General features: G+C 41.0%; 1 protein-coding gene across 5 annotated transcripts in view; it reads left to right on the top strand.

The window, feature by feature from the left end:
* LOC140550319 (RNA-binding motif, single-stranded-interacting protein 3-like) overlaps positions 1-27,359 on the top strand; it is a 121,108-nt gene that overhangs the window by 29,865 nt on the left and 63,884 nt on the right. For all 5 annotated transcript variants that reach the window (XM_072674246.1, XM_072674247.1, XM_072674248.1 and 2 more), the window contains exon 4: positions 16,526-16,617. In XM_072674246.1, the coding sequence (XP_072530347.1) occupies positions 16,526-16,617 (92 nt within the window). The remainder of the gene's footprint in view (positions 1-16,525; positions 16,618-27,359) is intronic.

Raw genomic sequence — 27,359 nt, 5'->3', positions numbered from 1 at the left:
CTGAGTCGGCAGAGCATTTTCTTCATCTCCACACAACATCACTAAAGAAATAAACCTCACCAGCTAAACCATCAAACTCACACCAGCACATACCTTATGCTGGTCAAGAGCTAAGTTGGTCAGGGCCGGTTCTTTCAGCGAGGTTGTTGTGTGTCAGTGTGTGCTAGGTAATTCTCCTGACTCTGGATAACCCACTCCAGCTTTAAAGGTGTGGGACCTGTGCCCACCCCTGAGCAGTCTGACTTACAGTATACACACGTAAACCTAGCAAGATCTATTTGTATCTGTGATTCTGAGCTGAGTAACTGCACACTTTTCTATCAGCACTAAAATATGACTCTAAAATGCTAAAGGTATGACTTTCTTTTTAACATTTTACACAAGATTAGGGTCTTGTTGTTATTTTTTGTCAAATTTTAGTGTGAAAAAAGAAAAAAGAAAAGCAGCACACACTTTCACAAGTTTCACAGTCGTTTCCTCAGTTCCTAATGTAATTAAGAAAAGGGCAGTTAGCAGGAATGGTTTCAGGAAGGGAGCAAGGTTTTCTCCTCCTCCTGTAAAGTGGCTGTTTTGAAGATCCATTGTAATTCTCCGGACAGAGTCAGACCCTCGCAGATGTAAAAGGTGAAGGAGGCTTTACTAACAGATACACAATCGCTGTGATTCTGAGCTGAATAACTGCACACTTTTCTTTTAGCACTAAAATATGACTCTAAAATGCAAAATTTTAGAGGAGATTAGTTTCTTATTATTATTGTTTTTTGTCAAATTTTACTGTGGAAAAAAGAAAAGCAGCACACACTTTCACATGTTTCACAGCCGTTTCCTCAGTTCCTAATGTAATTAAGAAAAAGGCAGTTAGCAGGAATGTTGGAGGTCGATTTAAGGTCTGGAAGACCAAGAAAACTCACAGAGAGAACTGCTCACAAAAAATATTTTCTTGAAGCATCATAAGAGGTTCCTCCATTATATCAAATTGAAGAACCTCCAGTGTAAACAGTGTAGAAGCCCTTTGCAAGAAAAGAGAGGTTACTAAGCACTGACCACGTACCCAAACTTTTGCTTCAGCTCCTTTTCCTTTTTTTAGTTTTTTCAAAACTGTAAAAGATGGGAATAGAACGTAATGGTGCTTGAAATGTTAAAGAACTGATCTGACTCAGAACCTTAAATCTTGTGGAATTCGGAGATCAGATCATCTTTTACTCACTTAAACACACCGCTGTTTTTAGACAGCAGGAGGTGGACCAGCACCTGCAGAGGCAGTTTTCTTTAAGGAGTGATTCTGAAGCAGAAGGAGAAACTCACACATTTCTGAACCCACCACACTTCTGCCCTCTTTCTTTCTTTTCTAATAAATTATTACATGTATTTATTTCTTTATTTATGTTTATTTGCTTTTTTAATTTAGGGTGTGTTGAAGAACTACAGTAATGTATGAGTGGATCTGTGAACACTTGCACACTTAAAGTGAAGAGTTAGCTTAGGAGTGAGCCCACACACACACAAACACACACACACACACACACACACACACACACACATATACATACACACATACACACACTCACTAATTAAACACTACTGAAACTTCATCTGTACTTTTAATTGCTTTTCTCTGCCTCTTTACTCACTCCAGGAGCCAATTCAAGGATGAACACACACACAACAAAATAGTGCTAGTGGTTGGATGTGAGTCTGTGTGTATGTGTTTTAGAGATGATTAATGATTCATCGCCCGTGGTTTACACTCACGCTGTATATATATATATATACACAGTTGCAATGAAAATAATTTACGTTAAAATGAAAAAAAAAAATAATAATGGTTAAAATGACTTTCACATCTTTATATTTTCACGACTTCATATTTATATTTGCTGCCAAAAAAATGTATCTCCATTTTTATCTGTTTTTAGCTTCCCCCATCCTTTGAACCCTGTAGCTGTTCTGCACCCTGTGATTCTGAATGAATGGACCAATAGAAATGCACCAAATTGACTTGGAATAAAATCTGTTTTCACTGACTCCTTTTGAAAGTTACAAAGTTTTTTTCCTCCTCCTGTAAAGTTGCTGTTTTGGTTTGTTTTGTAATTCTTCAGACAAAGTCAGACGCTCGCAGATGTAAAAGGTGAAGGAGGCTTTACTAACAGATACACAATCCCAGTTCGTAGTAGTCACACCAGCCAAGTTCAGTTCCAGAATGTCAGCAAACCAAAACACAACAAATATATAATCCCACAAGGGTGTACAAATAAAAAAGTAAATAAATAAGTACAAATAAAGGGTTGAAATCCAATATCAAGTCAAGTCAGATTTATTTGTATAGCTTTTTACAACTGTTGTTGTCACAAAGCAGCTTTACATAATTAGTGATTAGTAAAAGACAGAGACAAAAAGAAGAAATAACGTAAGAAGACATGAAGGATCAAAGACCCCCAGTGAGCAGCCAATGGCGACAATGGCAAGGAAAAACTCCCTCAGAGCTGGAGGAAGAAACCTTGGGAGGAACCCAGACTCACAAGGGGGACCCGACCCATCCTCCTCTGATCAGAACTATTTAAACATTATTGATAAAAGTTACCAACCAGATACAACAGATAGTTAATAGTGGTGATATTAATAGTGGCAGATAGTGGCAATATACCAATAAAGAGTCCAATGTGAAAGGCCAGAAGGGTAAGTCGAAATACAAAAGCAATGGTCATAAACGAGAAGGTCATACATGATAAATAACGCGCAGTAGATCAGAAAACGGTTGATACAATACTTTGCACTGAACTACTCTATAGTCCGGGCTTAAATACTAAATATACCTCAACAACAACACAGGTGATACAGATTAGAACTCTGGAGAACGTGAACGTAGATGAGAGCTTGCAGTGACGGGAGCAGTCAGGTGATCTACGAGGGGAATCTGGGAGATTGAGTCCAATGAGTCAACATGTTGAGGCGTGACATCCATGTTTTGTCTTTGCACAGTGAGGATTTATTATATGAAAGCAATGAGAAATAACAGAACAACAAAACAACATATAATCTAGCAATGTATTACACCCCCAGCACTAACAGAGATTCTGCTGAATATCCAAGTACAAACAACAAGAACAGCCTCAGATCTTAGGTTTCAGACCTTAATTAGCTCGTTACTAATAATTATACATTTTATTTATATTGCACCTTTCATACATCATAGATGCAGCTCAAAGTGCTTCACAGTACAAAGCTTTTAGAAGTCAAAAGCATTGAAGTTAGACGCGAACAACACAAGTATTAAATGCGCAAGATGAAATCAGCAGTAATAGACAAGACAGACCCCCCGAACAAGGTCAAGAACAGGAAAAATCATATCAATAAAACAATAATTAAAGCATAAAAAGAAAATATAATACATGACAATTATTTAATAACATTAGTGTTGAACCTATCCGTGCAGTGAAACACACTCACACACACTAGTGTTCAAACACACAGTGACTGTGAGCATATATTGGGTAACCATTGCTGTGGGGAGCAGAGAGGGTGAAGGGCCTTACTCAAGGGCCCAACAGTGGCAGCTTGCTGAGAAGCCCAGGTATTGAAGCATGCTTTAAAAAGGGATACTTAAATGAATGGAATATAAATAATAAAATAATAAAAAAGGAATGTTTTAGACGTTGTTTAAAAATGTCCACTGAGACGTTTCTCTACTACTTTTTGGTTGCCGAAGGCTGCTTCACCAGTTTTATTTTAGGGGAGACTTTCAACATGTTTAACAGGCTTGCTGTGGAGCACCTGAGGGCTTGCGAAAGGGACATACAAGTTCTAAAAAGATACAGGAGGCCGGTGCAGTGCAGCTAGAACTGGAGTGACGTCTTCTTTCTTTCTGGTTTTGGTTAACGGTCTGGCAGCAGAATGAGCTGCAGCAGTTCTGAAGTAGCTGTAGAATCTCAATTGACTTTTTTTTGGAAGCCCAGTAAACAGAGCATCACAAAAGCATGGGTCAGCTTTTCGGCATCCTGTTGAGTTAAAAATGCACATATGTACCCTGACAATATGTCTGAGCTGGAACGAGGCTGTTTTGGTCACCCTTTTAAAAAGTGATTTCAAATGAAATGTCTCCCAAGCTCTGCTGATTCACGTCTCCTAGCCTTTTAGAGAGGCCATTTCTTTTGGTTTTAGGGCTGACTAAGACTATTTCTGACTTATATTCGTTTAGTTTCTCATCCATTCATTCATCGTAGATAGGCAGGGCTGTGGCCATTAGAAAATTAGGCCATTAGGAAAGAATCATATGGTTCTGAAAGGTCAGATAATGCAAATTTAAAGGAACCTTGGGCTCCTCTAAACAGCTGCCTATTTCTCTGAATATTAAACTAACTGATGCCCACAAAGCAGGAGAAGACTATAAGATTTTCTCTCAGTTTGCAATGCCATTAAAACAGAAGTTGCCTGTAAAATTGCTAGAAAGGCTAATCATTTATATTACATTACATTTAAGGCATTTAGCAGATGCTCTTATCCAGAGTGACTTACAAAAGTGCTTCGCTATTTACCCAAGAAAAACCTCAGCTAGTTTAAATAGACTAATAATTCCTAAAAGACTAAAAGATCCTCTAAGTTTAGACTCTACTAAACACAAGTCAGTAAGGTGACCACTCTGCTAATCGCCCAGGAATTCTCGGAAGAGGTCAAAGCCCCTGCTTTACTATTAAAATAACATCTGGAAGATTTAGCAGACTCTAGAATGGTGGTGCACTGGTCTACTGTGTAGTGACACCCACACAGATATGACCTTCACACATGACAATAGTAATATGAGACCTATAAGGCAAAAATGAAGCCACACCCACTACTGAAAGTACAGATGGAAGGTCCAGAAAGTCTCAAATCCACCCCAGGATTCTGTTCCACCTGCCTGTGCAGTTCTGCTGTAGCTAAGTAATAAACAAATCTGAGATGGTCTTAATGGACCCTAACATGTGCAGTCAAGCTGGTCTGCTGGACCGGGACTGGAACGAGCCGGAGTCTGTAATTCTGAGGCGTGGTTGCCCAGCCCACAGTGTTGAAAGTGAACTGAGCTCTGCAGTAAAGTGGCTCTCTGGTGGTGCGCCTGGGTTTCCGTGCTCAGAATATTTCTCAGCACTTCCGCGCTGTGCTGTCCTGGAAACTGCAGGTTTGGGAGCGCCCCACTGGGCTCCGTTCTGGCTCTGAGCCTGTAGCAGCAGAACGAATATGGGGGTTGGTGCAGGGTGGTTTTACACAGCCATTAATATCACCTGGGAGAAAATAAAGCAGCCTGCAGCCCGAGCGCCTCGACGCAGGGTGAAATACAGCCCGTTCCGGGCGGCCTGATGACTTAATTGGTTGTTCCACTATCTCGCCTCTGCTGGCTAATATAATAAAACGATTCAATAAGAATTATTTTACAGCAGGTGGGGCTTTTCCCTGGGTGATAGCCGGTGTGGCTGCAGTGCTGTGTGTGTGTGTGCGACAAGAAAAAAGAATGAATGAATGTAATAAGGGCAGCAGGTTGCAAGTTGTGGAAATGAGTAAATGTCTCAAAGAAGCTCAAGACCGGAAGAGTGAAATATTGGCTTTGGTATCAGATCAGATGATTACATAAGAATGAGGTTATCTGTGGTCCCTACTGGCCTGTAGTTCTCTTATTTATATACTATATGCACATTCCATTGTCATTCTGTCACATGGTGTATCATTCTGTAACGCCCTGTTTTATGTCATTACTTATTACAGTCTCTTCCATTGTATCATTGTGTTATCTTGCTGAAACACTCAAGGGCATTGTGTTGGCCTAATTTATTTTATCATCCTGTTACACAGTATGTCATTCTGTAACACTGTGTTATAATGGTATACTTTATTACTCTCTGTTACATCTTGAGTCAGTTGATTAAACGGTTTAATTCTGTTACACAATGTAACATTTGGTCACATCTGTCCTTCTGTAACACTCTGTGTAATTATGGTGTACTTTATTGTACTCTGTTGCACTGTGTATCATTTAATTGCACTCTGTGCCATTCTGGTACACTATATCATTCTGTAACAACATGTGCCATTGTGTAACACTTTGTTATGGAATAGTACATATGTGCCATATGTTTTATGGTATATCATGTTGTAACACAGTACCACACATTTTATTGCATTCCATGTCATTCTGTTACACCCTGTTACATTCTATTGTATTCCATGTCATTCTGTTACACCCTCATAACACTCTATTGTATGCTATGTCATTCTGTACACCATCTTACATTCTACTGCATTCCATGTCATTCTGTTGCAGTCCATGTCATTCATGTTACACCTCATTACATTCCACAACATTTCATGCTATTCTGTAACACCACGTTACATTCTATTGCATTCCATGTTATTCTGTTACGCTCATTACATTTTATTACATTCCATGTCATTCTGTTACACCCTGTTACATATTATTGCATTCCATGACATCCTGTTACACCCCATTACACTTTATTGCATGCTATGTCATTCTGTTACACCTTGCTTCATTCTACTGCATTCCATGTCATTCTGTTACACCCTGTTACACTCTATTACACTCCATGTCATTCTGTTACACCCCATTACATTCTACTGCATTCCATGTCATTCTGTTACACCCAATTACAATTTATTATATTCCATGCCATTCTGTTACACCCCATTACACTCTATTACATTTCATGTCATTCTGTTACACCCAATTACACTATATTACACTCAATTTCATTCTGTTACACCCTGTTACATTTTATTGCTTCCCATGTCATTCTGTTACAATCCATTACACTCTATTACATTCCATGTCATTTTGTTACACCCCATTACATTCTACTACATTCCATGTCATTCTGTTACACCCTTTTATATTCTGTTACATTCCATGTCATTCTGTTACGTTATTGGTCATTCTGTAACCTTTCATGCCACTCCATCACCCTATAAAGTGCTGATCTGCAGCTTGTTTCTATGTTGAAATTATTATTCTACTGTGGCTCAGACTGTCTGGGAACATTCAGAAGGAGGTGTGATGTGTTCTGTGTTCCTCACAGCATGTTCTGTTACTGATTGTGTGCTGATGGTTTGTGACGGGTGTTATTTTTGCTCAGGTTTGTTCAGTGGGAGCTGTATGTTTTTTTTGTGGCGATGTTGTTTTCATGCTGTTAGATGTAGGTGTCCTCCTGACGGTCAGACAGATGGACGCTAGTGCCTCTGCAGTTTCCTAACGCGTTGGCTTTGTCCTTGAAAACTCAGTGCTGGCTTGTCACTTGTCTTCCTCCCTGCGTGGATGTTCTTTTTTGGTGCTTTTGCCAGATCTTAGTCACATAACTCAGCTCCTACTGTGACACACACATAACCAAACCCACTAACGTTCTCATCTGTGCTCGGTTTCTCCTCTTCATCTACTCCTTCATTACAGACCCCATTCAGCTGTGTGTCCCTGCTGTGTCTCACCATGCTGTCCATGTTCTGTGATCATTTGTAACACAATAAAACAGAAAAAATGAGAAGCACACATCAGACTGTTCAATAGTTTAGTTTAGTTTTTATGTTCAAAAGATATTTAATAAATCATGTCTGGTGTCCTTCTTTACCTTCTTTCGTTTCACACTGTTATGTCAAAGTCATGGGGCTAAATCAGCACACACTGTCCTCAAAGTCTGTGGAAGTGTTCAGTGATCTCTAATAGACCTGATTATGTGGTTTCTGACACTGTATGATTCCCTGTTATCTGTCACTTATATTTGTGTTTGTCTATTTTAGACAAATTACAATATGATTACAGTATGTTCTTCCTCCCTTTTGAGTCTTGGTTCCTGTCAGTGGTTCTTTATCATGCTCTTAGAGAGATTCTCAGTTTGAGTCTCAGTGGTTCTTTCTCATGTTCATAGTGAAGTTTACCTTTTAAGTCTGGGTTTCTCTCAAATGGTTCTTTCTCGTCCTCTAAATTTCATTTGTCTTGGTTCTCTCTGTGTTTGTTCCTTTGATAGTTTCTCTTTTGTACTCAATAGTTGTCCATTATGCTTCTCCTTCTCAGTATTATTTCCTCTCCGTTCTTTCGTTAACTGTTTATATAGAGATTCTCAGTTTCTCGCAGGGAGGTTCTCCTTATGTGTTTTGGGTCCTCTCAGTGGTTCGTCCTGATGTAGGACATTTTATTTCATTCCATGTCATTCTGTTACACCTTGTTACATTTTATTTCATTCCATGTCATTCTGTTACACCCTGTTATACATTTTATTGCATTCCATGGTTGGTGTGGCACAACAGATAACACCACTACCTGCCACTGAGCTACCCCACCATGTGGGAGACTAGGGTTCGAGTCCCGGTCTGGGTGACTATGCTGTGCTACACCAATAAGAGTCCTTGGGCAAGACTCCTAACACTACATTGGCCCACATCTGTAATACATTGTAAGTTGCTCTGGATAATTGTAAATTAATGTAAATGTCACTCTTTTGTCCACTATGCTTCTCCTTCTCAGTAATATTTCCTCTCCATTCTTCAGTTATCTGCTTTTATAGAGATTCTCGGTTTCTCGCAGGGAGGTTCTTCTTATGTGTTTTGGGTCTCAGTGGTTCTTCCTGATGCTCTTATACAGGTTCTGTTTTGGAGTTTTGCTTTCCTCATGTTTTTGGGGAGCATATTGGCTTCTCTTATTGGTTTTTTTTTATCCATGTTCATTGAGAATTTACTCTCAGTGAGCATCCTCATCCTCTTAGGGAGGCGTTTGTTTTTCTTGGTTCTCTCTGTGGTCGTTGCATTTAGCTGACGCTCTTATCCAAGGAGCGACTTACAAGGTCACTCGTTTTTCAGAGGTGGGCCAATGTAATGTTAGGAGTCTTGCCCAAGGACTCTTATTGGTGTAGTGCAGCCTAATCAACCAGACCGGGAATCGAACCCCTGTCGTCCTCATGGTGTGGTAGCTCACTGGCCGGTAGTGGTGTTATCTGTTGTGCCACACCAACTATGTGGCTCCTTATGTTGTTGTAGAGTTTCTCCTTTTGTACTCTTGGTTTCACTCAATGGTTGTCAATTATGCTTTTTGAGAAGTTCTTTCCTTTTGAGAAGTCTTGCTTCCTCTCTATGGTTCCTCCCTGTGCTCTTAGCGAGGTTGTCCTTTAAATCTCGGTTTCCCTCAGTGGTTCTTTCCTCATCCTCTTATAGAGGTTCTTATTCTAAATCCTGGTTTCTCTCAGTGGTTCTTCTCTCATGTTCCTCATGCTTACAGTCTGTCTTGGTTCCTCACAGTGAGACTGTCTCATGTTCTTAGAGAGTTTTTCCTTTAGACTTCTCTCAGTGGTTCTTCGTGGTTGGGGAGCTTAATGGTTTTTCTTATTGGTTCTTCCTCATGTTCTTACAGTTGGTCTTGGTTCTTCTCAGTGGTACTTCTTCATGACTTTAGAAAGGTTCTCCTTTTGAGTTTCGGTTCTTCTCTTTGGTTCTTCCTCATGCTCTCATACAGGTTCTACTTTTGAGTCTTGTTTCCTCTCAGTGGTCTTTCCTCATGTTTTTGGGGTGCATATTGGTTTCTCTTAATGTTGTTTCTCATGTTCTTATGGTGGTTCTCATTCTTTTTTATTTATTTACTTTTCAGATTTTTATCCATTTACTCCCCAATTTAGATCAGCAATTACTCAACCCGCACATAGTCTCTCCCTCCCCCTATCACATGCATCACCCCAAAGAGGCCAATTGTGCTTTCTCTGGGCCTCTGCTGCCGATGGCTAGCATCGTAATTGGGATTCGAACCAGCGATTCTCTGAGGTTCTCATTCTTGAGTGTTGGTTCCTCCAGTGGTACTTCTTCATGTTCTTAGATAGTTTTTTCTATTGAGTCTTGGTTCCACCCAGCGGTTCTTCCTCATGACTTTAGGGGGTTCTCCTTTTGAGTTTCGGTTCTTCTCTTTGGTTCTTCCTCATGTTCTTATACAGGTTCTGCTTTTGAGTCTTGTTTCCTCTCAGTGGTCTTTCCTCATGTTTTTGGGGAGCGTATTGGTTTCTCTTATTGTTGTTTCTCGTGTTCTTATTCTTTTTTATTTATTTACTTTTCAGATTTTTTATCCATTTAGTCCCCAATTTAGATTGTCAGTTACCCAACCCGCACGTATTCTCTCCCTCCCCCCATCACATGCATCACCCCACATGATCCCACCCCTTTCTTTGGGCCCCTGCTGCCGATGGCTAGCAGCATGATCAGGATTTGAACCAGTGATCCTCTGAGGTTCTCATTCTGGAGCGTTGGTTCCTCTCAGTGTTTTTTCCTCATCTTCTTATGGTGGTTATCATTAGCGAATGTTGTTTTTTCTCAGAGGTCCTTCCTCATGCTCTAAGAGGGGGTCTCCTTTGAATCTTGGTTCCTCTCAGTGGTTCCTCCTGCATAAACCACCTTTTGATAGCTTCAGTCTCCAGCATGGTTAAAATGCTGTTCAGTTTTACTGATGTGTTAATGAGCAGTTGATCCACATCAACTTATTTAATCACTAATTACAGAAAATGTACTCAACACTGCACACCTACAGCATTGCTCTTAATCCTGTGTCTGTGTGTGTGTCTGAGTGTGTGCTTAAGCACACTTTTTAATCCAGCATGAAATTTTAATTAACACGGGTGTGACCCTTTAACCATAGATACAGCACTGTGAACTGAGCAGGAGAGAGAGAGAGAGAGAAAGACAGAGAGAGAGAGAGAGAGAGAGACAGAGAGAGAGAGAGAGAGAGAGAAAGACAGACAGACAGAGAGAGAGAGAGAGACAGAGAGAGAGAGAGACAGAGAGAGAGAGAGAGAGAGAGACAGAGAGAAAGACAGAGAGAGGATGTAGGGATGGAAAGAGAGAAAAGAATGTGAAAATATACTACATGGACAAAAGTATTGGGACACCTGCTCATTCATTGTTTCTTCTGAAATCAAGAGGATTAAAAAGAGCTGATGCTGCTTTTGTTGGAGTAGCTGTCTCTACTGGAGGATGATTGCTGTGAGGATTTGATTGCATTTAGCAACATTTACATTAGTCTAGAGGTCAGGATGATGGACAATCACCTCCCCACCTCAACCCTAACTTATCCCGAAAGTACTAGATGGAGCACCAACCATCATTCCACTGCTCCACAGCTCAATGCTGGGGGTCTTTATGCCCCTGTAGTCCTGGCCTGGCATTAGTCACTGTGCCAGTAGGTTCAGTAGGCAGTACTTCTCTCCAGAAACTAGACAAGCTGTGTTTGCATTTGCACATCTGTGTCAGCAAAGGGTGCAACGTAAAGTGGTTGTATGCGTTTGTTAGAAGGGGTGCTCACAAACACATAGGATGCATAGTGTAGAATGAGAAAAGGGGGAATTAAGAGAGGGGGAGGGGTGAAAGAGAAGGATGGATGGATAAAGAGATGAATGGCTTATAAATAAATCATAACCCATAAATCACACAGCGGATTCCCCTCACAGCTACACCTGTCTGAGAGAGAGAGAGAGAGAGAGAGAGAGAGAGAGATCAGCAGTGAAAGAAATGGCGAGAGCGTGAAGAATGTGAGAAAGAAAAAAGAACAGAAGAAATGGAGGAAGGCAGAAAGATTGATCAAAGAGAGAATGAAAAAATAAAGCAATACAGGGGAAAAGAGGGCGAGAGAGAAGGAGTGAGACTAGGAAAAGATGGAAGTGAGAGAGTGAGAGAGCACAGAAGAAATGCACAGAGAGAAACGAAAGAGGCCACAGCCTGAGGGAAGCTTCCCATCCCTTATGCTGTTTTGGAGAACCACCAGCACATCCTTCCCCAACACTGACCACAAGGCTTTATAAGACAGGCAGACCATTGATCCCAGGTGCCCAGTCATTCTTCATACTTCACAGAGCGCCGCAGGAGGTCATTCCTACCTGTGGCCATCAAACCCTCTACTCATTAATTATATTGTTCATTTGTGCAATCATTTCAGAGGTGCAGTAATTGAACTGCTTTATACAGCATGTTCTATATTTATGACCACATTTTCTGCCACGTTGGCATTTTATTATGTTCACATAATTTATAAACATGTACATATTTATTCTTTCTCTCTTTGTTTTACATTTTATTTTATTTTGTGTGTTTATTCTTACACAAATGGTTGCAGCTGTAACAACTGCAATTTCCCTCCTGGAATAAATAATTTATTTCTGATTCTGATTCCCTGGAGATCCTCATACAGCTCATCCAAAGAGAGTTCTGCTACTTGCTCTGGTTGCCAAAGAAACTCTTCAGCACCTCCTGCACCTCTAACCACTCACTCTGATACAGGTTTCAAAAAAAGCTCCAGCAGGCTCAGATACGAGATGATCCCCTGAGTCAGAGCACAACAGCACACCCTATATGCCGAGTTTCGTCCATACATCCATCTTCTTATCCGCTTCTTCCTGGTCAAGGTCATAGTGGGAATCATTGGTCACAAGGCAGGAATGCCTCCTGGACAGCACACCAGTCCATCACAGGGCACAGGATTCTTGGGAAGGAAACCAGAGTACCTGGAGGAAACCCACACATGGGGTGAACACACCAAACTCACAGGCAGTGACCTAAGTGAGGATCAAACCCACATCCCCAGACCTCTGGCCCCTGGAGCTACCTTATGAGTTTCAATATGTCCTTTAGTTCCTGGATGCCAATTCCCCCAACAAATACCCTACACAAAACCTCTGGATGGAAGTGAGCGGTAAAGACTGGTGGGAGAGAACCGTACTAAAAAGATTCACAGATATTGAATGGAAGCAAATTTTGGTGTGACACGGCAGTCATCCATGATTTTATGGGACTTGAGGAAAGATGATCTCATCCCTGCATTCTGAGCATTCTGTAAAAGACCCTATTCCAGTAATAATGTGTGTGGCATGTGTTGACTGTACAAGCTAGGCTCTTTCAGCAAGTGCTTTCCAATTGGGAATGTAATCAGATACAGTTGTTTACATTCTTATTATACCTTGTGTTTATTATTTAAAGAATTATCCACCTCGCTCAATCAGATAGAACTTGTATTTGGAAGGGCCTCAGTTGGAATAAACTAGTCAATTCCTATCATTCCTGTTTAACTGCAATAATTCCAATAATTCCTGTATAGATCAACATATTCTATTTAATTCAAGCTTTTAGTTAGATTACTAATGGATTATCAGGCTGCATCTAAGCATTGATAATGGAGCTCCACTATTTTAATCTCCACTTCTGTAAGTGTAACAACTTGTTCTGCCAAGGTGCAAGGTTATTGAGCAAGCAGTGGCAAAGTAAAACAGGAGGGATCAGGTAAGGAAACAGGAGCGATCCCGAAAAAACAATGGGAAAGGAAACAAGCATGATTAGCAAAGGAAAAGGGAGTGATCGGGAAAGAGCAACGGGAAAGGAAACAGGAGCAATCGGGAAAGAGCAACAAGAAAGAAAACAGGAGTGATCAGGAAAGAGCAACAGGAAAGGAAACAGGAGTGATCAGGAAAGAGCAACAGGAAAGGAAACAGGAGTGATCAGGAAAGAGCAACGGGAAAGGAAACAGGAGCGATCGGGAAACAGCAATGGGAAGGGAAACAGGAGTGATCAGGAAAGAGCAACGGGAAAGGAAACAGGAGCGATTGGGAAACAGCAATGGGAAAGGAAACAGGAGTGATCAGGAAACAGCAATGGGAAAGGAAACAGGAGCGATTGGGAAACAGCAATGGGAAAGGAAACAGGAGTGATCAGGAAACAGCAATGGGAAAGGAAACAGGAGTGATCAGGAAAGAGCAATGGGAAAGGAAACAGGAGTGATCAGGAAACAGCAACGGGAAAGGAAACAGGAGTGATCAGGAAAGAGCAACAGGAAAGGAAACAGGAGTGATCAGGAAAGAGCAACGGGAAAGGAAACAGGAGTGATCAGGAAAGAGCAACGGGAAAGGAAACAGGAGTGATCAGGAAAGAGCAACAGGAAAGGAAACAGGAGCGATCAGGAAAGAGCAACGGGAAAGGAAACAGGAGTGATCAGGAAAGAGCAACAGGAAAGGAAAGAGGAGTGATCAGGAAACAGCAATGGGAAAGGAAACAGGAGTGATCAGGAAAGAGCAACGGGAAAGGAAACAGGAGCGATCGGGAAACAGCAATGGGAAGGGAAACAGGAGTGATCAGGAAAGAGCAACGGGAAAGGAAACAGGAGCGATTGGAAAACAGCAATGGGAAAGGAAACAGGAGTGATCAGGAAAGAGCAACGGGAAAGGAAACAGGAGCGATTGGAAAACAGCAATGGGAAAGGAAACAGGAGTGATCAGGAAACAGCAATGGGAAAGGAAACAGGAGTGATCAGGAAAGAGCAATGGGAAAGGAAACAGGAGTGATCAGGAAACAGCAACGGGAAAGGAAACAGGAGTGATCAGGAAAGAGCAACAGGAAAGGAAACAGGAGTGATCTGGAAAGAGCAACGGGAAAGGAAACAGGAGCGATCAGGAAAGAGCAATGGGAGCAATCCAGAAAACAGAAACCGAGTCCAAAGCAGAGGGTTAGAACTGTGTGCCTTCTTTTGTCCAGTTGCATCCTTTATTTCCAAGGTGGAGATGACAATGTGGTGCTCCACAGCACTTCCCACCATAAAGCAGCACTTCTCCACACTCGCCCCGCACTCCACCTTCATGCCAGGCACTCCTCTATTATACCAGAAACACAGTAGCGCACTCCATGTGGGTCAAGACCCAGTGCACACTCTCAGACTACACCTCACACACACATGCTACAGAAACACTCTAGAAATGCATGCCAGCAAGAAAAAGGTTGGCAAGTTGCCAACCGCTCGGCACGCTCAGTTCACACACAGCTTACCGCCACATATGCTCACAAGAGAGAAAGAGAGGTTAGCAGTGGTGTTAGCTTTAGCAGGTGGCTAATGCATGATTGTGGCTGAATCTCAGGCTGACTGGCAGGTGGTGTGTAGGGCCAGGTCACTGTGTGTGTGTGTGTGTGTGTGGGGGAAGCTGAAGAATGGAAGTGTCTGACACTGATAATCTCTTCATCTCTTCCTCTCTCTACCACTCCATCACGCTGGCCAGGAGAGCTGTGATTGAAAAGCTGCTCCACAGCCGCCAGAGCTGGCGCTTCACTGCAGGAAAGGGACGATGTTAAAAAAACATAAGGAAGATGAATCAGAAATCTACTAGAGACTAAAGAGATAAACTACATCTAATAATAATAATACACTTGTGTGATAGATCACCAGCCTGGAGTTTCTCTTACACAATATTTTAAGTTTCATTTTTTTTCAACAATAACTTTAAACTTTATAACTTTTTTATGTAATTTTGGCCATTTTCTTTAGTTTCATTTATTTTAAGTTTGTAGTCAATTGTTGGTCATTTTGGATTTTTGGTCTGTAGTTTTGTTCATTTCATATTTTTTTAGTATTTTGGTTAATTTTGTATTTTTGATCATTTATATTTTGGTCCTTTTGTATTTATGGTCATTTTACTTTTTTGTTCATTTTATATTTTTGTTTTGTAATTTTGGTCATTTTGTAATTTTGGTCATTTTGTATTTTTGGTCTGTAGGTTTGTTCATTTTATGTTTTGGTTTTGTATTTTTGGTCATTTTGTATTTATTCTGACTAAAATGGCAAAAACATCAGTCAATAAAAACTACTAAAAACTACTATTCTGTAGTTGTACAATGAGACAATAGTTCTATATTACAGTAATAAAACACTGAAAGTTGTGTTTCATCACAGCCGTGCTGTTATTTCACAATAACACAAACGTGATCTTCTGGTTTTATACAACAGTTCAGAAAATAAAAAGTAGGAAATGAGTAAACATGGTTGTGAATGTAGAGTTTAATATAGTTAGCATTTCCTTCCGCCTAATTATAGTTCCTTAACAAGCAGCTTGTATCTACGTCACAGTAACAAACTCCGCTAGCTACCTCACTGCACAGCCGGCAGGTCCTTCTCCAACTCCTTAAACAGACCAACTCATGAAACTCTGTTTTCCACTCACTGTATTTTCTTTAGCTGTTTGTTGTTGGTGATTGTGTATTCCTGTCTTAATCCTTTTAGTTTCATTTAGGTCAGTCTTGTTTTCTTTTGCTCGGGGCATTTTCCCTACTGCTCGGTTCATTAACTTACGTGATTTATAGCAATGGCGTTCAGTGGAGTGATACAGTGTTTGTGGAAAAAGAAAGTGCTGCTATGGTGAAATAACAGCACAGTGAGAACGCTTCTTAACCAATCAGCTTGTATGGCCAAAGCTGAAGGCGAGTACTGTATTTCATCACAGCCCTGCTGTTATTTCCAGATAGCGCACAACCTTCTATAAGCTCTCACAATTCTTCTATAGCTTTCATACAACAGTTTGGAGAATAAATAGAGTAGGAAATAATATTAAGTTGCATTTAATATGTATTAATAGTTGCATTTCCTTTCACCAAATTAAGTGCTTTAGTAAGCTTTCAGCCAGCTCAGACGGCATATTTTTCACATATCAAGATGACATTCACTAATCTCTCTAATCTAATCTATCTTGCTCTCTTTCTCCTCTTTCTCTCTCTGTAGGTTATGGTTTTGTAGATTTCGACAGTCCCGCTGCTGCTCAGAAAGCCGTGTCATCCCTCAAAGCCACTGGAGTCCAAGCACAGATGGCCAAGGTAGGACATCCTCACCTATAGCCTGAATTCTGCACCTGTTTGCAGTGGCTCGTAGCAATGGTTTGCTCCACCCACAAACATGTTCTTCAGTAGCCTTCACCATTTAACATCAGCTAAAACCAGCCATAATCTTTTAAAAATTATATGTGATATACAAATACTATCAAGGATCTTTAAAGTATCTCGACTGGGTAAAAATAGTTCCCAAAATCAGGCATGAAAGGTATAAAAATGACTGGCAAAAAGCTGGATTCTGTAAAATTACTAATGCATGATTCTACTGTTCTAACTGAGCTGCATTTCTAATATTAAAATGGAAATCTAGTCTAGTATGTTAAAGCTAAAAAAAGAGATAGAAAGACCTTTGTTTTAAGGGTTTTCTGGCTTGCTAAGATTTCCGTTTTCACAATCTTTTACGCGTGTGTGTGTGTGTGTGTGTGTGTGTGAAAGGTTGCACCGATATACCAAGCAGGATGTTCACCAGCTTGAGCTGTTCTAATGTTGCTAGCTAGCTAGTTGATGTTGTAAGGGGTAGCTCTAGGTCAAGGTCTCCTCCTGCCACCAGGGTGAGGCCCCGAGTCACGCCAGCCAGCAGTCATCCCCGATGCACCACACCTGGGCAAAAGGCTATGTAAGCTCTCAGATCCGGTTGCCCACTGTTGGATCTTTTGACTCAGCCACCTTCTCGTGTTGAAGGCTGGGTGGGTCTAACTCTCCTTTGTGTGTTCATCCTGTATTTGTTTCCCTCTGTCTAAAATCTAAGTTCTCTGTGTTTGTGCAGTGTGTGTGTGTATGTGTGTGTGTGTGTGTGTCTCGGTTCAATTCCCAGGTGGCTTCATTTTTGCTTCAGTTTTGCCTGCTTTGAGATCAAGTGCTCTGCACTTGGGGCTGTTGCTCCCGTGGTTGTGGTAGCTCATTTGGCAGCGTGTTGGCCTTCCAACACGGCGGCCTGGGTTCATACCCCACTATCGGTGACATTACAGATGTCTGTACCACATTACAGATGTCTGTACACAGTCTACACTGTTAGCTACTGCATGGCTGAGATTACTCTACGGCAGACCATAGTCCAGGTCCGGACCCAGACGCTGTCCTACCTGGACCTATAAATAACTAATAATTGAGAACTGCTTAATAAGTGTTTCTTTTAACCAGCATAACTTCTCTAGTCTTTACAGTACAGGTTTATTGGCCCAGGAAACTCTTATACACCCAAGCATCACACGCATTGTAGATTTTACAGGTGATGATCCTCAGCCAATCAGATCTGTGCATTATAATGAGGTATGTGACTCAAGTGAGTGAGAGTGGTCGGAGAAGAAAGCCAGTCAGAGGAAAGGTAATTCATGTGGCGACTCTGAAAAGAGAAAAGTGGAGGATGAAAACTGAGCTTTTAATCAGGACCAGACAGACTGGTGCAACTGTCCCATAAACAGTTCTAGACCAGTATGTTTAATATGTTCCGAGACTGGCGATTATTAAAAGCAGTGATGTCAAGCGGGACTTAAAGAAAACACCAAAACACACAATTTTTTAAGCATTCAGTTTTATTATTTTTAATTTTACTTTAAATGAGAAAAGAACATTTATTTAGAAAATGTATTTATTTATTTATATTTCCTCCTTTTCAGAAATTAGAAATATGTTGACTTGTAAATGTTGAATTTGTAATGTGATTCAGCTGTTGACTACATAAAATGTTGACATAATTACTAGGCTACTTCATTATACAGGATATAGCACTGAATCATAATGCTAGCTAGACAAGGTCACAGGTTTGATCCCCTGGACCAGCAGGATATGGAATTCTTTCATTCAGCCAGGCAGATGACTGGACATCTACTTTTGAGGTCCTGCACAGAAATGTCAAGGTGTTTAAACGACAACATTTGGACACATCGCTGTTTATTGGAGTGTGGATAACAGAACATGAAGGAATTTGCTGGACACAAAGGTCAGTTCTGTTCTGGCTGAGAATTATCTTCTGTTTGGGAAAAATAAATGTGTTTTTTTTTTCATCCCCATGGAAGTGTGACGGAACCCCACTGACTCCAAGCTGTGCTAATCTTTCCATTGGAGAAATTGGACTTTGGCACTGATGTTGTTGATATTGGTTTTGTGCACCAGTGTAGTGTGCACATCAAACATATGAGGGTTTGGTGAGTCGGTTTAAAGAGCAAATACACCAGTTAGACCTTAGAGTAATGAGGGCAACTCGGGTACCAATGCAGTGAACAGTCACATATCAGAATTCCCAATTTTATTAACCTTAAAAAATAATGGACCCTCATTAAACCTGCTAATAAAACAGCATGGCCTGAACTGAATTCTGGGAGTTTCTTGATGAGTGATGCAGATTGCTTTGGCTTCACTGAACAAAGTCAGAGGGCTGTGGAATGGGAGGTAAAGGTCTACAAGATGTAAGCTGAGATGATCACCAAGAGGTCATTTCTGGCCTACAGAGAAAGAAGTATGTATCTACTCATCTATGTACATCAGCCTCTTGGGTTATTTTAGTGAATGTATGGTTATTTTAAGTTGCACCAGTTGCTGATACAGATGCACACATACACCATGTCTATTCCCTGTAGAGACGTACTGCCAATAGAACAGCACTCTCTGGAGCAGATAAAAATGAACCTATTGGCACCATGTCTAATGCCAGGTGTGGGCTATAGGGGTATAAAGCCATCCAGCATTGAGCTGTGGAGCAGTGGAAGAACTCGTTCTCTGGAATGATGGTGGTGGAGCTCCATCTAGTACTTTTGGGATGAGTTGGGGAGTTGGGGATGATGAGGTGACGTGGTGATCACCAAACATTCAAGACCTTACTAAAGCTTTTGTTGATGATTGCAGTCAATCCTCACTGCAATGTTCCTCCAATATTCAGTAGAAAGCCTTTTCCCTTGACAGTAGAGACAGTTACTCCAACAAAAGCAGGATAAACTATTTTTAATACCCTTGATTTCAGAAGAAACAATGAATGAGCAGGTGTCCCAATACTTTTGTCCACTCCTACATATAAAAGATTATTTGCAGCTTTAGGCAAATATAACACAGTGGTCAGGCAGTTTTAAGATCAGATTAGTGGTCATTTAAGGAATTCAGCTGTTAAGAGAGTCAGGGAAGACCATCCCACCACATGGACTCCAGGGCCAAGAATAGTTTTTGAAAAATGCATACCAAGCTGTATGTAGGGTTCTGAGGTCTCAAGGTGCAGGGTTTGATTATTGTTATCAGGTAGATAGGCATTGGTCCATTTCTAGCTTTAAAGGCAGAGGGATTTTTAGGTCTAATACAAGTAACAGAGGAGGTACATGAATTAACTTTGGAAGATTGAAGACATGTCATGCTGCTGCATTCTGGACCATTTACAAGAGCCTAATGACACACCCAGGGAGTCCAGACAGGAATGAGTTGCAGTAATCCCATCTAGAAATGACAAAGGTCTCATCAAACACCCGGTCCATGATCGACAAATCTGCATGATCAACTCAATTAGTCCACACGTGACAAAATCGATAAGTGGCCATAAAAGACATTTCACATTTTCCAAAGAAATAACCAGGGAGTCAAAGAAGATATGACTGTGGCAAGGCATGACATTTCCATGGATATATAGCAGCTTTGTCTTGCTGGGATTTAGCTTTAGGTAATGAGCTGCCATCTGTGCTGAGATGTCAGCCAGACAGGGTGAGATCAACTGAAGGTGTGAAGGAGAGTCTGAGTCAGGTATCCACAGCTTAGCTTAGCATGGTAGGAACTGCTATGAGAAGGTATTGCATCACCATGGTTGGTAGGGAGGTGTAGTATCTCAGAGTTGACTGTGTTGAAGGATTCAGGGATGTCAAGAAGAATTAGGACTGATGACAGTTTGACCAGTCTTGACACATGGAACATCTTGATGGCTGCAACTAGGATGGTTTCTGTAAAGTGTGCCAGTTTGGTTGGGGGTTTAGAGCTGGTTCTGGGTGAGGAAAAGAAACTCGTAGATTGACGATGGAGCATTCAAGGATTTTTGACCCTGGATGACAAGTCTAATGTGGGTGTCTTCAGGAAAGGCATCACAATGGCAGGCAGATATTACATGCCCTGGTGATTAGGAACCATTTATAAAGGATTCAATGAAGGTCAATGGAAGAAGGCTGGGATGGGCTCCAGCTAGAAGGTGATTGCCAAATATCTACAGCTGTAAGACAGCAAGAGAGAATAAAAAAGGCCCACTGCCCAGCTCATTTTAGTGGTTTCCCTGCTCCTAGCACATCCTACCACTCATCAACTCATTAACAAGCACTTACTGGGCTTAACTCACTTAACGCAGCTTGATTAAGGGTGTGTCGGTGTGTCTTTGTTATCGTAACGACAGGAAAAGTGCGCCTCGAAATGCGTAAAAGTCATGTACTAGGTCTCTTAATTAATCATGGGTGTGTTTTGGGCGTAACGTGCAGTAAACCAAATCAGTGTGTCACTTACCATTCCCTTTAGGAGCCAGGTGCGGTCTGACTTTGGCGGATTGTTATTTCAGTGGTGCATCATGCACAGTTTGGGAGGGCGTGCTGAAGCGGTGGAGCTCCTCGTCCAACAATAAAGTTACTGTTGATGTAAAAGTTTGCATAGCTGCCAACTGGCACACGCTATGGGTTTGTGCACTGCTGGATGTCCATGTGTGCGTAACAAGTGGGGGTGTACGCAGGTGGTGACAATTCACTGCCAAGATGGCAATGAACGTCTGACAGTTGACGTCTGCCTAGGTTGTTTACAGTCAGTGGAGCTCCTGTGTTTTCCATTGCCAAGACATCAATACGCCAGAAGTTGACCTGAAAACCCCTCATTTCAAGACCACTGTGCCCATGGGCGTAGATATGTTTGCAAGCAGCGTTGCCGTTTAATTGACGCAAGGCGTGACAATACACTGTTGGCGGGGTGTAAGATAGCAATGAGCATTGCGCCTTGCGTAGGGTGTAAGATCGGGCCAACTGGGTTGAAGTGGGTATGTCAAAGCAGAGAAAACTATAAATACAGAGGGCAATCCAGGACCAGGGTTGGGGACTACTGGTTTAAAGGTCTGGGTAATCCTTTAAATAATCTGTTGAATAGAGGAATAATAGCTATGCCAACACCTGTATCGGATTACATTCCCAATCAGGGTTCTTGGCATGTGCAAGGCTACAGGAACACAAATTACTACTGGGATAGGGGATCCAACGGTGCATGCCCACTGCCCATTGCATTGTGTTAATCTTTTATCTTTTAAGTTACAAAAAATCATGGATGACTGATATGTCAGATGGAAAATTTGCATCCATTCAGAATCTTCCAGTACAGAGGTTTCATATCATTAACAGTGGGACTGCATAGCTTATATGCCTCAGAATGCTGCAGGACATTCTTTAATAAGTGGATGTGAAGCACATTTTCGCCATCATTTTAAACCAACTAAAGATAAAAAAAACACACCAACTGAAAACTCTGCTCTGCTTACTATGACTGGACCCACATTATGCTCATCATCATGGTAATATCTACACGACATGTTACTCTACACAAGCTTGTCATTATGGATCCAATTACTAGCGTGCATTTTCACTAGGTTCTTGAGTAGAGTGGACATATAAACACTAAATCAAGACATATTAATTTCTTTATCAGAATGAATTCTGGAGGGCATAGAAGTGGGGTCTGGCGTCCCAGTACCATTCCCCTTCAGGCTCACTTCACAGAACTATCACTTGACCAACTATCACTTGACCAACCGTACAGCCAAACTGGGCCTCTGGTAACTAAGGCCGTACCTAGCCCCACTCTTTCTGTGAATGCCAAACCCCAAATCAGAGAAGTCACTGTCTGACAATATCCATGTTTTTAGTGTCTTGGCTGAGTGTCTGCATTTGGGATAAGGGGGGAAATGAGTTTCCGCCAAACCATCACTTTAATTGGTCGCTTTGTCTTTCCTTGCCAGTCTCAGGAATCCCAGAAACGGGCCGCTCTCTACATCATTAACACCTCAGCTGTGCTATCTCCACCCTTGCAACACCAAGGAAAGTTCTGAAGGGCAGAGAGAGAGAGAGAGAGAGAGAGAGAAAGAGCAAGATAGCACCATCTGACTGTGTCTCCAATGGTTTCCCCCTGTCTGACTCTTCTAATTACACTTCAATCAACAGCAGCAGCACAGCATGAGGCAAATTATTCTGCACCAAACTGAGAAAGTGAGACGAGGACTGACGCTATCTGTGTCGCTGCAACATCGCAAACACATCCCCAACAAAGTTAGAGCTTTCTCTCTCTCTCTCTCTCTCTCTCTCTCTTTCTCACCCACTTGAGCAGCCATTACCATAGACCCTAAAAAACTCCCAACTCCTGTCATCTCCCATCGACACTCTACAGAGGGAGCAATCAGATCATTTACTGTAATTGAAGAATCTGCAGGTATCTAAAACCCACACTAAACCTGCTTATAACACTGGCCCAGGAGGCCCACTGTCCAGATCATTTTAGTGGTTTTACTGCTCCCAGCACATCTGACCCATCTCCTCAACTCATTAACAAGCACTAAGTTGCAGTGAGCCTCTCAAAGCAGAGCAGAGATGTATAGTATATAAAATATTGTATCTGTATCTACTGGAGGATTATTATTATTTCTCCTACCTCCACTTTTACTTCACTACATATTTTGGATGAGTTTAATGCTTTTACTCCGCCACATGTTTGATGTGCTGCATCGTTACTCATTAAAAATATTAAAATGGTACGAATCATTTCAGACCCACAGTATCACCTCCAGAGCACTAGATGGCGCTGTCACCAGGTTTGATGAAGCCGCCTCAACACTGAGCAGAACAGGTGATGGAGCCGTGAGCGAGCATGCTGCCGTTCTTTCTCTCACCCCGCTGCTGCAGTGAGGGCACTAACGCTGGAGCTCTGTTAGTTTATCTCCAGATGAAGAAGAAGAAGAACCACCAGAAGAACCTCCTCCATCTTCACCTCCTTCAAATACTCGTATGTGTCTGAATGGGCTGAGATCTTTCAGCTGTAGTTGAGTTTACAGAGAGTGAAGCTCAGGGTTTGAGCTGCTCTCCTCACTGGTTTTACAGATGAAGCTCTTGTATGTGGCGGGTCGAGTCAGGTCTGCTCAGCTCTCTCTCTCTTCTGGGCGAGTTTGTTTAGAGAGTGAACTGAAGACTCGTGTTCATGAACTCTGTCTTCTACAGTCCCGTCCTTCTACTACAGCCAGAGGAACTGAGACAGTGCTTAAGTCTGAGCATCTGAAATAATAGAAACACTGATACTCAGACTTCTGACTGCTTTCTGTAAGAACTACAGAACACAGTACTGTACTTTTACTCTCAGTACTTCAGTAGTACAGTTTAGAATAAATTACTATAATGCTGCTCTAAACAACTAAAAAACTATGTTAGGATTCGCACAATGCAAACTAGATATAGATGGACCCTCATACATATACACAAATTACTGACAGAACCCAGACAAGCAGAAATCAAACGATCCAAACAGAGGATGTTACAAAGCGGCCAGTTAAGTTTTATTACCTGAACCTACATCTCAACCTAAACCTAACCTAAAAATACTAACCCTAACCCCAATTCTACCCTTAGCCTAACCTAAACTTCAACTAAAGCTACTTCTAACCTTAGACATAACTTACCCTAACACTAACCCAAAACTTAACCATAGTAGAATGTGAAATTTCCACAAATGTCCTCTTTAGAAGCACCATGATGGGAAAAGCAGCATGGACGAGCTGCAGCAACGCTGTTTTCTTCTTCGAGTACTGACAGACAGGTTGTGTGTATTTGGCAAAATAGCACCACCGGTGGATGGAAGCTGTAAAATATGTATAGAGAGTTTGTTGAAGAAAACAGCACATCTCAGAATGCATTACCTTCCAGAAAAATACAAAAAATGATTAACACCATATGAAAATAGCCTGGTATGTTTAAGATTGTTTCTATTGTTCCACAAAATGTTCCCACAATGTCCGAACAGCTGATGTTTTGGTGGAAAAAAAGACTGCATGATAAAAAATGAATGATACTATGTTTTAACATGACAGTGACAATATCAACAACTCAAGTGTCTTTATTTCAAAATGTTGCTTACAGCTGTTCTCAGACCAGGCTTAGCTTTAGCCTATTTAACAATAATAATAATAATAAAGCTGGCCTTTTTTGGCAGTAAACTCTGTTGATCTGAGTCGAGCTCCAGTTGGCCTCTCACACCAATCTGAAGTCTGTCGATAAGCCATTGGGCTTGTTGGAGCTGAGACTGACACGGTGTGTCTGGGGCTTAGAACGTCGATACTGCTCGGCTCCATCGCGCTTGTTCTTTAAAATATTAGTTTTCAAATTGGATTTTAGAGCAACGGTTTTAGTTGTGTGTTTCTGAGGCGTGCTTTTCCCTGGAACACAGGCTTTTGTGATGTGATTTAGGTCAGTAGGTTTTTATCAGGTTCAGAAAAACATGCTGTTGCTGTTGCGAGCTCTGGATTGTGTAATGCTGTAATGCTGTCTTTCTCACTGGATTTCAGAATCCCATCATGTTATTTCTTTCTTTCTGAACTGGATCCTAAAATGCCATAATGTTTTAGTCTCACTGGATTCTAGAATGTTATAACAGTATTTTTCATGCCTGATTCTAGAATCCCATTGTTTCATCTTTCCCACTGGATTCTAGAATCCCATTGTTTATCTTCCCCACTGGATTCTAGAATCCCATTGTTTTATCTTTCCCACTGGATTCTAGAATCCCATTGTTTTATCTTTCCCACTGGATTCTAGAATCCCATTGTTTATCTTCCCCACTGGATTCTAGAATCCCATTGTTTTATCTTTCCCACTGGATTCTAGAATCCCATTGTTTTCTTTATCTTTATATTTCTCGCTAGATTTTAGAGTCCTACAGCGTTATCTTTATTACTGGATTCTACAGTACCATCATAGTATTTCACATGTTCCACGTGTCTTTCTGAACTGGATTCCAAAATGCCATAATGTAATCCTGAATCCCACCATGTTATCTTTCTGAACTGGATTCTAAAATGTTTTAGAATAGGTGCAAATATCTGTCACTGTACTATGTACATTGAGATGTGTCCTCCACATCTGAGGTAGCAAGCACACACTCTCCCAGCGTGGCGGTCAGCCAACTCCAGCACCCAGGGAGCAAAGAGGGTAAAGGGCCTTGCTCAAAGGCCCAACAGTGGCAGCTTGCCAAGCCTGGGTTTTGAACCCACAACCTTGTCATCAAAAGCCTGGAGCGCTAACCGCTGAGCCACCACTGCTCTGTACTGGGGCAGTGCTATACTCAAATGCTATAACTGTTTTCTTCACAATAGGTTCTAGAATCTTATCATGTTACCTTTTCCACTGGCTAGAATCCTCTATTGTTTTAACATTGTTCTGGATTCTAGAATGCTATAATGTTACCTCTCCCACTGGGTTCTAAAATCCTCTATTGTTTTAACATTGTTCTGGATTCTAGAATGCTATAATGTTACCTCTCCCACTGGGTTCTAGAATCCTCTAATGTTTTAACATTGTTCTGGATTCTAGAATGCTATAATGTTACCTCTCCCACTGGGTTCTAGAATCCTCTAATGTTTTAATGTTCTGGATTCTAGAATGCTATAATGTTACCTCTCCCACTGGGTTCTAGAATCCTCTAATGTTTTAATGTTGTTCTGGATTCTAGAATGCTATAATGTTATCTTTCCCACTGGGTTCTAGAATCCTCTATTGTTTTCATGTTGTTCTGGATTCTAGAATGCTATAATGTAATCTTTCCCACTGGGTTCTAGAATCCTCTAAGGTTTTAATGTTGTTCTGGATTCTAGAATGCTATAATGTTATCTTTCCCACTGGGTTCTAGAATGCTCTAATGTTTTTAATGTTGTTCTGGATTCTAGAATGCTATAATGTTATCTTTCCCACTGGGTTCTAGAATGCTCTAATGTTTTTAATGTTGTTCTGGATTCTAGAATGCTTTAACTGTATATTTTAGAGAGGATTGTAGAATACCATCATGTTGCCTTCATGACTGAATTCTGGCCATTACGTTATATTTCTCACTAGATTCTATCATGTTATCTTTATTACTGGATTCTAGAGTACCATCATATTATTTGTCTAACTGGTTTCTAGAAAGCCATCTTGTTATCATTATTCCAGAATCAATTATATTCTAGAATACATTCTAGAATCTAATCATGTTATTCTTCTTATTGGACTATTACATGGATGTAGAATGGATTTAAGAATGCCACCATGTTGCCTTTATTATTGGCTTCTAGAATATAAATTTTATAGAACGACAACATGTTATCTTATTCACTGGATTCTAGAATGTCATCATATTATGTTTCTTACCTGATTCTATATGTTATCGTGTTATATTACTATAGAATTTAGAATGCTAAACCAGTCGCTTTTCTTACTTTTCTAGAATTTCTTTCATCCCATATTTTTGTCACTTGCCATCTTGTTATTTCTCTTACTGGATTATAGAAAACTCTAACTTTATGTTTCTCATTGGATTCTAGACTGATCAAATTGGAGCTTTCTGTTTGAATTCTGTCGGAGGTGGAAAATTCGCACCAGTTTCTTGAGATTTTAGAGCGTTATTATGCTGTGTTATAGTGCTGTACTCTAGCATTTGCTAGTTATCACATTTTTACATGCTATAACTGTGACTTACTGGAATATTGGCTTTCCCTCTGTATTCTGGGA

The sequence above is a fragment of the Salminus brasiliensis genome, chromosome 2 (genome assembly GCF_030463535.1).
Source record: "Salminus brasiliensis chromosome 2, fSalBra1.hap2, whole genome shotgun sequence".
Lineage (NCBI taxonomy): Eukaryota > Metazoa > Chordata > Actinopteri > Characiformes > Bryconidae > Salminus > Salminus brasiliensis.
The sequence above is the reverse complement of the archived record's forward strand: the minus strand, read 5'-3'. Positions and strand labels throughout refer to the sequence as shown.